Source organism: Arachis hypogaea, chromosome 1, assembly GCF_003086295.3.
Source record: "Arachis hypogaea cultivar Tifrunner chromosome 1, arahy.Tifrunner.gnm2.J5K5, whole genome shotgun sequence".
Taxonomy (NCBI): domain Eukaryota; kingdom Viridiplantae; phylum Streptophyta; class Magnoliopsida; order Fabales; family Fabaceae; genus Arachis; species Arachis hypogaea.
The window spans coordinates 47,139,753-47,154,512 of record NC_092036.1 but is presented as its reverse complement, the minus strand read 5'-3'; the positions used below and the strand labels follow the sequence as shown (position 1 = coordinate 47,154,512).

Below are 14,760 nucleotides of genomic sequence, written 5' to 3'. Positions count from 1 at the left end.
GTGTATAATATGTACACAAATTTTGGTAGATAGTATAAAAATGTTGATGTATAGCATAACAATTTTTGGAGGACTGCAAACCTAGAACATTGATTGACTCAATTAACAAAATATATTCACAAAAAAAATTTATATATTATGAGCAAAAATTTGTGTTATGTATGTACAAAAATTTGTATACTATATTGACAAATGTGTTATGGTCAAAATTTTGTTATGCTTAAAAATTGTGTGCTATATCAATAAATTCTTATATTTTTTAACAAAAAATTGTGTGGTACAAAAAAAAATAGTAACATATGCACACTTTTTTTTGAACTTTATATCAATTTAATTAGATTTGGTTATAAAAATATTTGAAGAGATAGTATTATTTATAATTCAAGATCTTAAATCATAATCTTCAATTTTAAATTTTTTTAAAAAATATAATTTAAAAAATCATTTTATAACAACAAAAAAACGTTAATTAATATTAATCCGTTAACTTTCATTGAAAAAATTAGTTTTGTTGAATAGGAATAGCTGCGGAAAAGTTTTTAAAGGAGAAAGAGTAGTGTGGTGGGGACCCATCCCATCCGCCGCCCATGAGGGTATGTACTATGTAGTCTTTCTGCAACGAAATCTACTTGCCATCGGTTTCCTTCTCAATCTAACCCTAAACCAATTCCGAAACTGTTTCCTCCAATAGCTCATAGATTTCCCTTCTCAATCCATCTCTACAAGTTGGTAATGAAACCTATCTTCAGCTTCTAATTTCTCTTTATAATTAATATTCTAATTTTCTCATACTAAGTATGTATCACAGTGAATCGTCTCATCATGTCTTCTTTTTTACTTTCATATGATCTCATCAGCAGTTTTAACTGGGAAGCACTTAATTTCTAGCTACCACTTTGGAGAATTTCATCAAACTTCACAAGATCAGATGCAAAGGAACTACCAAGAGGAAGAGTAGTAATCATAATGCTCCTCAACTTGTAATTAACCATATCACACAGATATAGAATCTAGTGAGTGAAATAGATGGATCCAATTACAACATCATCTTCACAAGGGCGTTCTCTTCCCCCACCTTTCAACACACCAAGAGATCTCCAACTTCATCACTTTTCCAAGAAGGAGACAGACACAGAAACAGGCGAAGAATCTGAAATAACAAGAAGGCCACGCGGTAGACCCGCGGGATCCAAGAACAAGCCAAAACCACCCATCATCATCACGCGCGACAGCGCCAACGCGCTCCGCACGCACGTCATGGAAGTCGCAGACGGCTGCGACATCGTCGAGAGCATCTCCGCCTTCACGCGGAGGCGCCAAAGGGGCGTGTGCATCATGAGTGGCACCGGCACGGTAGCCAACGTCACTCTCCGCCAACCGGCTTCAAGCAACGCGGTCGTGACGCTCCAAGGGAGGTTCGAGATCTTGTCACTGGCGGGGTCGTTCCTGCCGGCGCCGGCTCCACCGGAAGCGTCACGGTTGACGATATACTTGGCCGGGGGGCAAGGGCAGGTGGTGGGAGGGAGTGTTGTTGGGACGCTGGTGGCTTCGGGGATTGTAGTGATCATGGCTGCTTCTTTTGGTAACGCTGCTTATGAGAAGCTTCCGTTGGAGGAAGATGACAACAATGGTGATGCTGCCATGTTGGCACTGCAAGAAGGGGTTTCTTCTTCCATGGATTCCCCTGGGGCTAGTAGTAGTGTTCAGCATCAGCAGCAACATTATTCTTCACAAACACAGCTTTTGAGGGATGTAACTGCAACTCATCAACTTTTCCATCATGCTGGTTTGGTCAACGCTCCTAATATTGTGGGTTCTTCCATTCATCATCAGATGCCTTCTGATCAAGATTTTTGGGCTTCTGGGCGCCCTCCATTCTGATCTTGATCATGGTGGTAGTGGTGCTGCTACTCTTGTTGATGAGTGTCCGTGTAAGTTTATTAATTAGCACTGGTTACTACTCATGCATGGAATTTACCCATCAATTGCTGTTCGATCGAGTTTAGCAGAAAGTCATTAGTAGTTGTTTGATGATAATATTGATATTACGTATCATGTGCTTATTTAGAGATTTAATTCATGTGGATAAGTGTGTATGTCAAAAATATTAAATTCACGCTAAGAATTAGCTATTAAATTAGTTATTATCTATTTATTAATAAATACCTGTATTACTTATTTTATTTTTAATTTATATTTTATATTTCAACCAACATTATACAAGTAATTAATTTAATAGCTTATTTTTTGTTTACAACTAGCATAATTGAATATTTGACACTATATATGTAATTAAATTGTTGTTGAGTGTGATGATGAATCAAATGTTTGCCATTATATCAGAATTATAGTTACTAATATGGATTACAGACGTTGTAAAGCGGGATGTTAAACACATTTATCTATCAATTCTCATAATGGTAAATGGTGATCCTGTTTAAGTTAAAACTAACAAAGAGTTTGCAGTTAACATTTTGCTTCCACGTAATTGAGATGGAGCAGGTTTATTAGTAGATGAACACAAAGCAGAAGCCAATAAGGATGAACAACTTATATAAGAATATACACATAACACATACACAATCGTCAATGGGAGAACACCTATCTCTCCAATTTCTCGTCATGCTTTGTGTTATTCATCTGATATAGAGCCTCGTAACCATAATAAGCGCTTCAGCCATAAGTTATTAGCAAGAAATTAAAAAAAAATGGGGTATTGCAGTTTCTGATGGAGGTAATTAATGCGAAAATGCAATCCGGATTTTGCTGTCTTAACTAGTTAAGTAAACATACCTGAGGATTTCTATGAGTGGTGACGGTAGTGTGTTTATTGCTAGTAAAAAATTTATTGAATTTTGGTGAGTATGTAATTACAAAAAACAATGATTAATTTTATATTATTAAATAAAATTTCACATTATTAAAAATATTATTAATAATTATTTGATGACTATAAATCATAAAAGTTGTTGTCCAGCACTTCTTTTATATTTAATTACAGATCATGAGGGACTCAGAAAACAGCACTAGTGATAAGTAGTAATCTTTGTCTTTCTCATATTAATTAGAGTAGTATATATTATATATAGAAGCTAAATAAATTATAAAACATGTTTACAACTGCTTCACACATGCACTGTCTGATCAAAGCTCGTTTTCGAGGCACTCACCCCTCACTTTCATTAATAACCACGCACAACTTTCCTTACCATTATATAATCTACCCTAAACTCCACATTTTTATCCCTTTGTGTTTTAATTTTAAAATAATTATTCAGATTAGTCCTTAAATTTTTAAAAGAGAATATTTAATTTTTAAAAAATTTTAATCAAAATATAATCTTTAACATTTATTCTTATCAGAAAATACAATTTTAGCCAAAAAATTTTTATTACACTAACATTAATTATTGACATGACATGTTAACTCATACATTTAAACCGTTAAGTATTTACATGTAGCGAGATATATAGACATATCAAATTGATAGCAGACTCAAAAATGAAATTCACATATCAGTCCACGTAGCAATTTCAAAAATAAGATAGAGAGATAAATTCTTATTGTTATTTAAAAAACGATGTCATATATATATTCCCCTCCTCGATCTATAACTCTATTGAAGCGAAGCCAACTCCACTCAACTTTGTGACGCTGTTTCAATTTGATATGATGGAGAATGGCGATTAGAGGAATATCTTTGCCGACAAAGAGTGACGTCTAACTTTAGCAACAAAACTAACATGGCTTCTTCTACTTCATTCTCCAATTTCTCCATTTATTCTAAGTCCCAATTAGAATTCTTCACTTCCATATCATCACACTATGCATTTCCCAATTTTCTTTCTAAGATTTCATTTCAACCCCACACTTTTCCAAACATTTGCTTCCTCTGTGCCAAGGGTCTTATCAAGTTTTGTGAAACAAAACATAACTTCTCTCTTCATCGGCTTCTTCATTTTCTTCGACTCCTTTTAATAATGCCTCCATGATAATACTCACACCACTGTCTACTACTGTAGTCTTTAAGAAGAAGTCAGAGACAAAGGAGCAGATGTGCCAAAAGATTCTGGAGAATAACTTGAAGAATATTGAAATTCTGAAAATAATTTTGTACCACAAGATTAGAAAAATGAGAAAGCGCTAAAGAGACTATTAAGTTTGTAAAGAATTTGATTAAGGTGGAGGCTTTTGTGGCTCCTCCATCTTGAAACTATGGGTCACTTCACTAATCACAACTACTAACAGACTCTTCAGAAAAATATTGTGTCAAATGCCTCTTCAAGAAAATATTTTCAAAGAGTTACAAAAGAGAGAAATATACGAATTGCTTTTGAAACAACTATAGGAATTGATCTATTTATCTCGTGTTTATAGCAGTTACAAGAATTGATTTATCCATCTCATTTTTGAATTAGAGATTAATTTGTCCATCTTGCCACACGTAGAGTTAATAATCAGGCGTGTGAATTAACATGTCTTGTTGCATATTAATGTTGCATATTAAATTTTCTAACAGAAATAAATATTAGAAATAATGTTGCATATTAAATTTTCTTGGGACCAAACTATTCATGTTTTAAAAACTTTAAAGAATAAATTAGATAATTACTCTTAATTTTATTTTTAATTTTTGACATTATAGGAAGAATTAAAAGCTTTTGTATACGTGCATTAGTTTATATGTAAAACTAAAATTTTTATAAAAATAATGATAGAGAATCAATTTTTTGGGGAACTAGCATCAATTAGTTTTTTTAATTATTTTATTTATTTTAAATGAATAATGTTGGGAAGTCAATTTTTTTCCGCCAATATATAAAATTTATTATCTTAAATTTAAATCTTAAATCATAAATTTTTAAACTTAAACCCTACATTATAAATATCAAATCCTAAATTTTTCAAAAAAAATGAAAATTTTTTGAATTTGAAATTAAAAGTTATTTTTCTATATTTTTTCATCTTAAATTATAGATTTCTAAATCATAAATTTTTAATTTTAAGTCTTAAATTATAAATTATAACTTTAATTTTTTAATAAAAAATTAATTAATATTAACTAATTAAAAGTTAGTTGTATACAGTTTCTATCTTGATAAATGCTAAGATTAAAATGTGCGTTTCACAATGTATATATATATCAATGTGTGCTTCACTTTTTTATTATAGAATTGAATGCGAAATTATATCAATCATTCGATTCCATTATTCTCATATTTGAAGCAAGTGTGTCAATTTATTTAGTTAACTTGCAAAAAGTAACAAGGACAAGAAAATTTTCTGTGCATTTGTGGCTGTCGTCCTCTTCTGCATATTAAACCCACACTGAATTTTATTTGAGCAAATAAACCATCTGGTTCTGATTCCATGCACCAAAACTCCTTAAATTTTTTAACCTAAATTAGATTAGTCTAAATAAATTCCAACGACAGCTTATCCAATAAACTTATAAACTAACCGTGTGTGTTGCTGAAACCTTTCTTTTTGCATCTTTATTATTAAAAATAATGCATGCTTGTACGGTTTTCTCGGCTAGATGCTCTCTTCCTTTGGTCAACCGATTTTTAAATCATAGGGTTCCATCAGGGGATGGACAACTGTACTGTTCCCTCAAAGCAAGAATCTCCAAATTAAATTATTTTTTTTAATTTAATTTTATTTGTGTTATAGTTTAGTAGGTTGGTAATTAAGAACCTTATTCCTTCGTTGGAAAGCTTAAAACATTTGTCGTTTTTGCGGCTATAGTCTCTACATTCAGGTAGTATCCAACCACATGCATCTCTTTATCCATGTTCTCCGCTCTTTAATTTGTTTCTTTTTATTATTATTATTTATTATGGAACAAATTAAAGAGTAGTTCAATTTTAATCACATGTTCATTGCAAAGATATACATGTAGTTGGATAAAAATACTATAAAGAAACCAACTTATTAAAGTATATAATAATTGAAATAACACCTGTTGAATTTAAGGGTAATTAAAGAAAATAGGAAAAAATGTACGGAAATCATATCTTAATTAATGATAATAAGAAGTGAAACAACAATATAATGTACTGGTATCATTTGTCACGTATAAATAGTAAGTTTGAATGTCAAATACCGTTCATAGGAATCTATCCAATACTTTTATAGGAAGTATAATAACTATAACTTGATGGATGAAAGAATCCGTTATTCAACATAATCATCTTAAATTGATGAAAACGGAGATTTTTTTTCTTCTTTTTTACAATGATTAAGAAATAAAGTTTGAATCTTTTAAAACATAAAACAGTTAAAGAGTTATCTTACTCTAACAATATCTTAAGACAAATGAGTAATGTTAGGAACAAATACTACAACAGTTAATTTATGCCAACACTAAAACAGTTAATTTCTGTTAATACTATAACAAAATTGTTAAAATAAATCTATTATATGAAATCCATTAAAAATGGACTTTGTTGAATTTGAATTTTAAATGTTTTGTCTAATAATTGAGTTTTGAATATTCTTATTTTAAGAGTTTTAGATGTTTTTTCTTGTGTTAATTATTGATTAAAATATTGGTGAATTTTACTCTAAATTCTCCCTAAAATAACATGTAAATTATTCTCTATGATGTGTCACATTTTAATTGAATATTTGCTTTTAATTTGAGTTATTATCTTAACTAAAATTAGATTATATTGTAATTAAATTTTTAAAAGAGATAAATGTATAAATTATTAAAAGATTAGAAACTGATTTTTTAAATTTTCCAAATCACGTTAACGGTGGCTCTAATCCTAAATTCTTCTTCCTCGTTCTTTCTCAATGTCACTCAGCAACTCTTCTTCACCGGCCAGTTTCTCCCGAACTCCAGAGTCCTGAAGTCATGATCGTTGACTCCTTTGATTCGTCTCGCCAGTTCTGATGTGTCTCCAACACTACACCGTCGCGTCTGTGGCTCCCCTGCTCTGCGTCGTTGCGTCTCCTTACTCCGGTGCGTCTTTCATCGTCGCATCCTCGTCTGTCGCTGCTGTCACGCCCCTACCCAAGTCTACCTTTCCATTTAATTTGCAAGTTTTATTTTTCTCAAATAATAAAACTTAGGATTACTTCCATTTTCTACCCCATTTAATTCAATAGTAAAAAATATGAGTACAAAATCTAATCCATTTCAATCTCAAAATGTTCTGGGTTCATCTGATCCATCAATTCAAACTCTAGTTGAATTAACATAGAGTACACAACATTTAGAATTGTCTGACAATGAAGGTTTAGAGGCTATTGATTTCAACCACAACGGTGTTAAACATGGATGCCAAGACAATAGCCATTGACAATGAAAAGAGGATAAACTACTCATAAGTACATGGTTAAATATTTCAATGGATAATATTATTAGTATTGACAAAAAAAAGTGATGCTTTTTGGAACAGAATTTATGAGTATTGTGCTAAAAGTAACCCTGACTTGATCAAGAGAGGAGCAACTGAAATAAAGCCACGATGGCATACGATTAATGCTGGGGCAAAAGATTTGGTGGTTGTCATGATCAAGCATCACAAAGAATAGAGAGTGGTTCAAATAATAATAATGTAATGGAGTTAGCCCATCAACTATTCGAAGCCACTGAAAAGAAGAAATACAGTTTTGTAAGGCGCAAGAGTTATGAATGGAACATAAATGGAGATCTCAACTTCCTATTAGCGGAAGTTCTAAAACAAATGCTTCTGGAGCATATTCTTCATCATCAAATCTAAAAAAAAGAAAAAACTAATAAAGTTCACGTAGATTTTTCGGTTCGTCCAATGGACACTAAGGCGACGAAGAGGAAAGGTAAGGGAAAATCAAAAGTGCAAAAGAGTAAACCCAATTTACTGGCAATGTTTAGTGAAATTAAGTCCAATACTTTAAAGAATTAGAACTTGTGGGAGACTTTAAAATCATTGAGGAATAAAAAAATACCAGCAAAGGAAAAATTGGCCATTACTAAAAAATAACAAATTACTAATAGATTTTTAAGACAGAATTTTGCGGTAAAAAATATTAATGGATTTTTGACGGATTTTTTATTTGTAATAAATTGAAAATTTTTTCAAAAAATTACCAACAGATTTTAAGATATGTCGGTAATTCTATCGATCAAATTAATAATTTGATGTTAGAGTTATTTATGATCGACAAAAAATCCGTCTGTAATCAATTAGTAAATCCATCGCAAATTTGAGTAACCCTAACTTAAAACACCATCTTTCGAGCTCCATTCACACACTCGTAGCAAAAACACATTCCTGTCTCTGTCGCACGAGCTTCCTCCGCCATTGACACCGTCGCCGTCGCTCTCATCGCATCTGCTCCCTCCATCGCCATCGTCGTAGAGCTCTCTCCGCCGCCGCTCTTATCACATCGGCTCCCTTCCTCGCCGTCGTTGCATAAGCTCTCTCCACCGCTGCTCTCGTCGCGTCGGCTCCTTTTGTCGCCATCGTTGCACGAGCTTCCTCTGCCGCCACTCTCATCGCATCTGCTTCTTTTGGCGCCTTTTCCATCTAATCTCAACGTGCTCTCTTAGTTCTTCTCGTAATTATCTCTAATCTCAACTCCTCAAATTTTTAAGCTAATTTTAATTAGGGATTTATTTTTGGGCTCAATTTTCTATGCCAATTTTAGGTTTATCATATTCTGTGTATCCATTTTGGGTTCTGCTCATGCCTCTTTTTTTTGCTTCTATCACTTCCTTCCTCTGCTTTGTTTATAGTTTGTTTTTCTTTCATTTAGTTTTTCTAATTTTTCTTTGATTGAGACTAGTTTTGACATATTGTTTTTCTCATAAAATAGCACATTTTGCAGACTAATTCTTGTGTCAATAAGAAGATTGGAATCGTATTATAGCTACAGTTATGAATTGATTTTGTGAAACTTGTTTAGGATGCTGAGCATATAAACATAGAGAATTATAAGTTGTGAAACTTTGTACTAACATTTTTTCAAGTACATTGTGGCCACTTTAATGATATAAAGTCTCAGTAAAAGTAATAAACTGTCAATCCCAAATATTAGAATCCTTCCATTTGGTGGATACTTGAGATCTAGTTAGTACCAATTTGACATTAATTTAGTGGTTACACTTGTAAGTTTGATTCAAGCCATTGATAAAGGTTATGGTTTTATTGCTTTGGTAGGTGCCATTTAAGGAATAACATATCCCTATGTCTGGTTAAAAGAACTTATTTTCTTGTTTCAAGTTAACTTCCTCAGGATGAAATGTGTCTTTAATTAACATAGAAATTATCTAATCCATATAGAAGAGTTAAATATGAGGTTTCTAATTTAATTTTGTAGCTTTTGCATCTTTATGCATCTTCTGCTTTGAATGTTAAATACTTGAGAAATTAAAGGAGTGTCTTGAGGTGAAGTTTTCATGTTTTTAGCTTATAATATACAAATTCCAATTTATTGCACATGACCCTTACCGACGGCAGCACATCAGATATGCTTGTAAGTATGGTTATCTGTATCACTTCTTGTGGATGCACAGGGAGTAGCTGGTCTGGTAAATTAATCTCTCTTCATAATAAACATTAGAATTTCTTAGTTTTCATGTCAAAATTTAACAAATATTATATGTCAGGGTCATTGGAATACTATAATGAGAAGATATATTCAAATTTTAGTTTTTTTCGTTGCCTTTAACTTCATACAATTGATCGATGGAGTTGTATTACCTTTAACTTCATATAATAACTATAAATATGTTTGTTCAAATTAAAGTCACAATTCACTTATTGAATTACTTGTTCTAATAGAATGTGGATATAAGCGGTCTTAATATAATGTCAAAAGTGGTTATTTTCTTAGTGTTACATGGTTGAAACCAGTTCCATTTAATGATGATGAAAGAAGGTTGTGTAATGCTGATTTTTCTCTTGCTTGTGGAGTCTTTTGCCTAGACATAAATGCATGTGATGATCATGTGAGGACTAAGATCTTTTCCTACAAATGTTGTTGGAATATTGATTTGACGAATGATCAGAATCAGCATCAGATTGAGATTTACCCAAAGATGGGTGAACTTTGAGAAAAGATTGATAGGAGAAAGATTCATTGCTTGTGGAATGTTCAAACCTTGTAATAGTAAGGCCATGCTAGATATGTCACATTTCAATCATTTGGTCAATTATGTGAACGGTTCAACTAAGCTACAACAACACTACATGATTTATCCCAAGAAAGGTGAAATTTGGGCAATGTACAAGAATTGGGATAGGAATAAGGGGCATGATGATTATGAAAAATGTCAGTTTGGAACGGTAGAAATTATTTCAGACTTCTCCAAAGAAAATGGGATAAGAGTTGCTAAAAACTGTAACATCCTAATTACCCTAAGCCTTACCTCATGCCGCAAAAAAAAGGATAACTAAAGGTCACGACAATTCTAAGGCTTATACGATAATATACATAAAGAAGAAATAGTAATTCTAGAAGCCTGATGAAAAATTCAGCTCAAAAACAGAGTCACAAAAGTGCAAAATGTTCACACGAAGCTAAAAGCAATGAGGCACAAGATATAGGTACAAAATAACAAAGTATGCGTAGATATATAAGTATAAACTCATAAAGTACTAGCCACAGTCCGCGAAATTTAGACCGACAAGTTATATACTGACATACAGAATTTTAAAAGTTAAAACAAAATATAACATATCTCTCCCAAGGACAGCCTCTAAGGCAAAGTATAAATACAAAATGTGAGAGTACTAAACAAAATATCCAAAAGACTCCAAAAGAAACTAAAGATCCTCCGCTCTGTCACCATTGCACAACTCACCGAGGTGCGTTGCGACCTTGATGAGCGGATAATTTATACGCCTTTTGGCATTGTTTTTACAAAATTTTTAGTATGTTTTATTCACTTTTTAGTATATTTTTATTAGTTTTTAAGCAAAATTCACATTTCTAGACTTTACTATGAATTTGTGTATTTTTCTGTGATTTCAGGTATTTTCTGGCTGAAATTGAGGGACCTGAGCAAAAATATGATTCAGAAGCTGACAAAGGACTGCAGATGCTGTTGGATTCTGACCTCCCTATACTCAAAATAGAAAATTTGGAGCTATAGGAGTCCAAATGGCGCGCTCTCAATTGCGTTGGAAAGTAGACATCCAGAGCTTTCCAGCAATATATAATAGTTCATACTTTGCCCGCGTTTAAATGACATAAACTGGCGTTCAACGCCAGCTTTCTGCCCTATTCTGGCGTTAAACGCCAGAAACAAGTTGCAAGCTAAAGTCAAATGCCAGAAACAAGTTACAAACTGGCGTTTAACTCCAAGAAAGGCCTCTACACATGGAAGCTTCAATACTCAGCCCAAGCACATACCAAGTGGTCTCCGGAAGTGGATTTCTGCATTATTTACTTACTTTTGTAAACCCGAGTAACTAGTTTAGTATAAATAGAACTTTTTACTATTGTACTAAGATCTTTTGATCTTCTATTGATCTCTTGATCACATTTTGGGGGCTGGCCATTCGGACCGACAAGAATTTTCACAAATATAATCGCGTTGCAAGTATAGCTTCTAGACCGACAAGAATTCCTTTCTTACAAACATTTTGGTTGTCACAAGAAACAAACCCAATAAAATTTATAAACTGAAGTATTCAAACCTCAGGTCGTCTTCTCAAGAGAAAACAATATTTTTAAAATGGTAAGTATTTATTATTGAAAGTATGATTTATTATTGGTTATGGAAAACAATATTTTTGGGTTTTAAAAAGGTTTGAACAAGAGAAATAAATTGCAGGAATTAATAAATTAATAACTAATAAAACTTTTGGCAAGGTATGAAAACCGGATGTCCTATCCTAGTTATCCTTATCAATGGTGATGAGAATTATATTTTTGCTCCTACTAAGTCAACCTCTAACTATAAAGGTAAGTCAAGTGGACTAATCAATCTAACGCCTAAAGTCCTAGTCAACTCCTGAGGAAAGACTAGAGTTATAGGAATCTAAATCAATCAGCAAAGATACAATTAGTAATCACGATGAGTTTGATAACTTAAGAGTCACCAATTAATCAACTAAAGCCAAGAATATAAGAAGCTAAATAAAAGCCATATGTCTGAAATACCTCAAATATTAATGAAAGAAATCACATCCAACATGGAAAGGTTCATAAGTTAAATCAAGAAAATAAATAAAAAGAATATTGAACCTGGGATGAAGAAGAAATAAATCCTAATTCCTTTAAGAGGAATCCTAATTCTAAATCCTAAGAGAGAGGAGAGAACCTCTCTCTACAAAAACTACATCTAAATTATGAAAAGTGAATTATTATCTGATATCTTGAGTCTATGCATGTTCCTTGACTTTAATCTGTGTTTCTGGGCCAAAAACTGGGTCAAAACATAGCCCGAAACTGTCTCTAACATATTTTGTAATTTCTGCAGATTGCGCAGGTCACGCGTATGCGTCATTCAGCGATTTTCCTCTCCACGCACCGCGTCAGGCGCACGCTCGCATCGTTTTGCGTGAACTCCAATCCACGCGTACGCGTCGCTGTGATTTTGTCCAATTCGCGTCCACGCGTCAGCCATGCATGTGCGTTGCTGTTCGCTGGTTGTCTCCTTTATTTCTTGTGCTCCTTCCCTTTTTGCAAGCTTCCTCTCTATTCTCTAAGCCATTCCTGCCCTATGAAGCCTGAAACACTTAACACACGGATCACGGCATCGAATGGTGTAAAGGAGAATTAAAATACACAATAATAAGATCTCTAGGAAGTAAGTTTTCAATCATGGAACAGTTTTGGGAAGGAATTGTAAATTCATGCAAATCATATGATTAAATGGGCAAGAATTTGATAAAAACTACTCAATTAAATACAATATAAACCATAAAATAGTGGTTTATCAACCTCCCCACACTTAAACATTAGCATGTCCTCATGCTTAGCTTAAGGAGATAAAACAAATGAGTAGGGAAAAGCAAGACTCATGCAATGCAACCTATGAATGTGAATGCAATTTATATGCAAAAATGATTCTACCTACTTGGTGAAAAAATAAATAAATCTTTTAAAAATAAATATGAACTGGATTTCACTAATTCAAATCACAAAATAAATTACAAATAACTTTCAAGAAGAAAATAGCTCATGAAAGCAGGAAACATAGAATTAAGCCCTGAACCCTTACTGGTAGTGTATATCACTCTAGTTTCTCAAGTGTATAGGGTAAATTCTCTCAATTCTCTACTAATCTTGCTTTTTAAGGCTTGCTCTTCATCTAACAATCAACAAAAATTTAATGCACCAATACACAAATCAAGAGGTCTTTTAAGGGTTGTAATGGGATTAGGGTCAAGGTAGGATTATATTTGGCCAAGTGGACTAAAATCTGAATCCTTAATTAACCTAAACTTTTCCCACCTAACTTAAGACAATCCATATAATCACAATACAAGATCTAACTGCCCATTAACTATGTTTACCACATATTCATGCATCCCAATTTTAAGTACAACTCATATGCATTGATTTCACCATTTACTCTGGGGCATTTTGTCCTCTTTTTTATTTTTTTTTGCTCTTTTTCTACTCTTTTTCTCTCCCTTTTTTTATTTTTATTTTTCTTTTTTATTTTTTTTCTTTTGTTTTTCTCAATGCATACGATTAAGGTATTGAATGCATAAATATGTTCTCGACATTTTTCACATTTTCACAGAAAAGTCTAACATACTCAATTCTCAAACCAAATGTTTCTAAACCCACTTTTCCCACACTTAATTCATGAGCACTTTCACTAGTCTAAGCTAATCAAGGATTCAAATTAAGGACATTATTGTTTTTCTCTTAGAGTTAATGATGTGCTAAAATAAAGAACAAAGGGGTAAAATAGGCTCAACATTGGTTTGCAAAGGATAATGAAAGGGTAAGGCCATATGGGTATGTAAGCTAAGTGAAACAAGGCCTCAATCACATAAGTATATGCATACATTAAACAATGGAAATATAGAATCAAGCAAGACAAAGATCACAATTTTAGAGAGAAAAACACATGCAAAAATAAAATATATTGGTTGATAAAATGCAACCAATCAAATAGGCTCAAAATCTCATTGGTTTTGTGTGTTCGAGCTCTAAACCATGTTCCAATATAATATTTATTCAGACAAGTTTAACAAAAAATTTAATTCAAATTAGTGAAATGCTATAAAAGGTTTCTTGAAAAAGAAAATGTTACTTCAACCAAGTGGTGGTACAGTATGCAATCAAACATGCAAATACACATGCAAATGCAGCAATGAACTAACATAGAAAATTAAAAATTGGTGTTGAGAAGGGACTAACTAACCCATGGAGATCGGTATCGACCTCCCCACACTTAAAGATTGCACCGTCCTCGGTGCATGCAAAGATGTGCAGGTGGGCGGGGGTTGTGGTTCCTCAGCTGGTGCTCGTTGTAGAGGCTTTCTCTTTACCCTTCCTGGTGTCCATCCTGAAAAGGGAGAGGAGAAAGGGACATGAAGTCAAAGGGATAGAGCAAAGAAGAGGGCAGTACGAGTGATAATCATGGCAAAATATAGAAGAATGTCATTAACGCATGGTCGCGACTCCATGAAATTTGGACATCAATGAAAATATAGCATGATAAATTGAGGCAATTAAATGCAAGATGTTTATTGGCATGCTGGCAAAGGCATGAGTAGCATAGATCAAGCATTAAAAGCCAAAATGTATTATTAGTCGTAAGAAACTAACAATAATGTTTGTACTGACAATTATATTTA

At 32.9% G+C, this 14,760-nt stretch overlaps 1 protein-coding gene across 2 annotated transcripts; it reads left to right on the top strand.

Annotated features, from left to right (window-relative positions):
- Positions 1-563: 563 nt before the first annotated feature.
- Positions 564-2,169, top strand: LOC112803473 (AT-hook motif nuclear-localized protein 24-like). Of its 2 annotated transcripts, none has more exons than XM_025846971.2 (2): positions 564-729; positions 861-2,169. In XM_025846971.2, the coding sequence occupies exon 2, from the start codon at positions 1,027-1,029 to the stop codon at positions 1,879-1,881; it is 855 nt and encodes a 284-aa protein (XP_025702756.1). In that variant the 5' UTR covers positions 564-729; positions 861-1,026; the 3' UTR covers positions 1,882-2,169. The 2 variants fall into 2 exon arrangements, with proteins under 2 accessions (XP_025702756.1, XP_025702753.1); XM_025846968.2 differs by having other exon boundaries at positions 858-2,169.
- The last annotated feature ends 12,591 nt before the right edge of the window (positions 2,170-14,760 follow it).

Coding starts and splice junctions, on each gene's coding strand:
- LOC112803473 (XM_025846971.2), top strand. CDS start 1,027: ATGGATCCAATTACAACATCATCTTCACAAGGGCGTTCTCTTCCCCCA.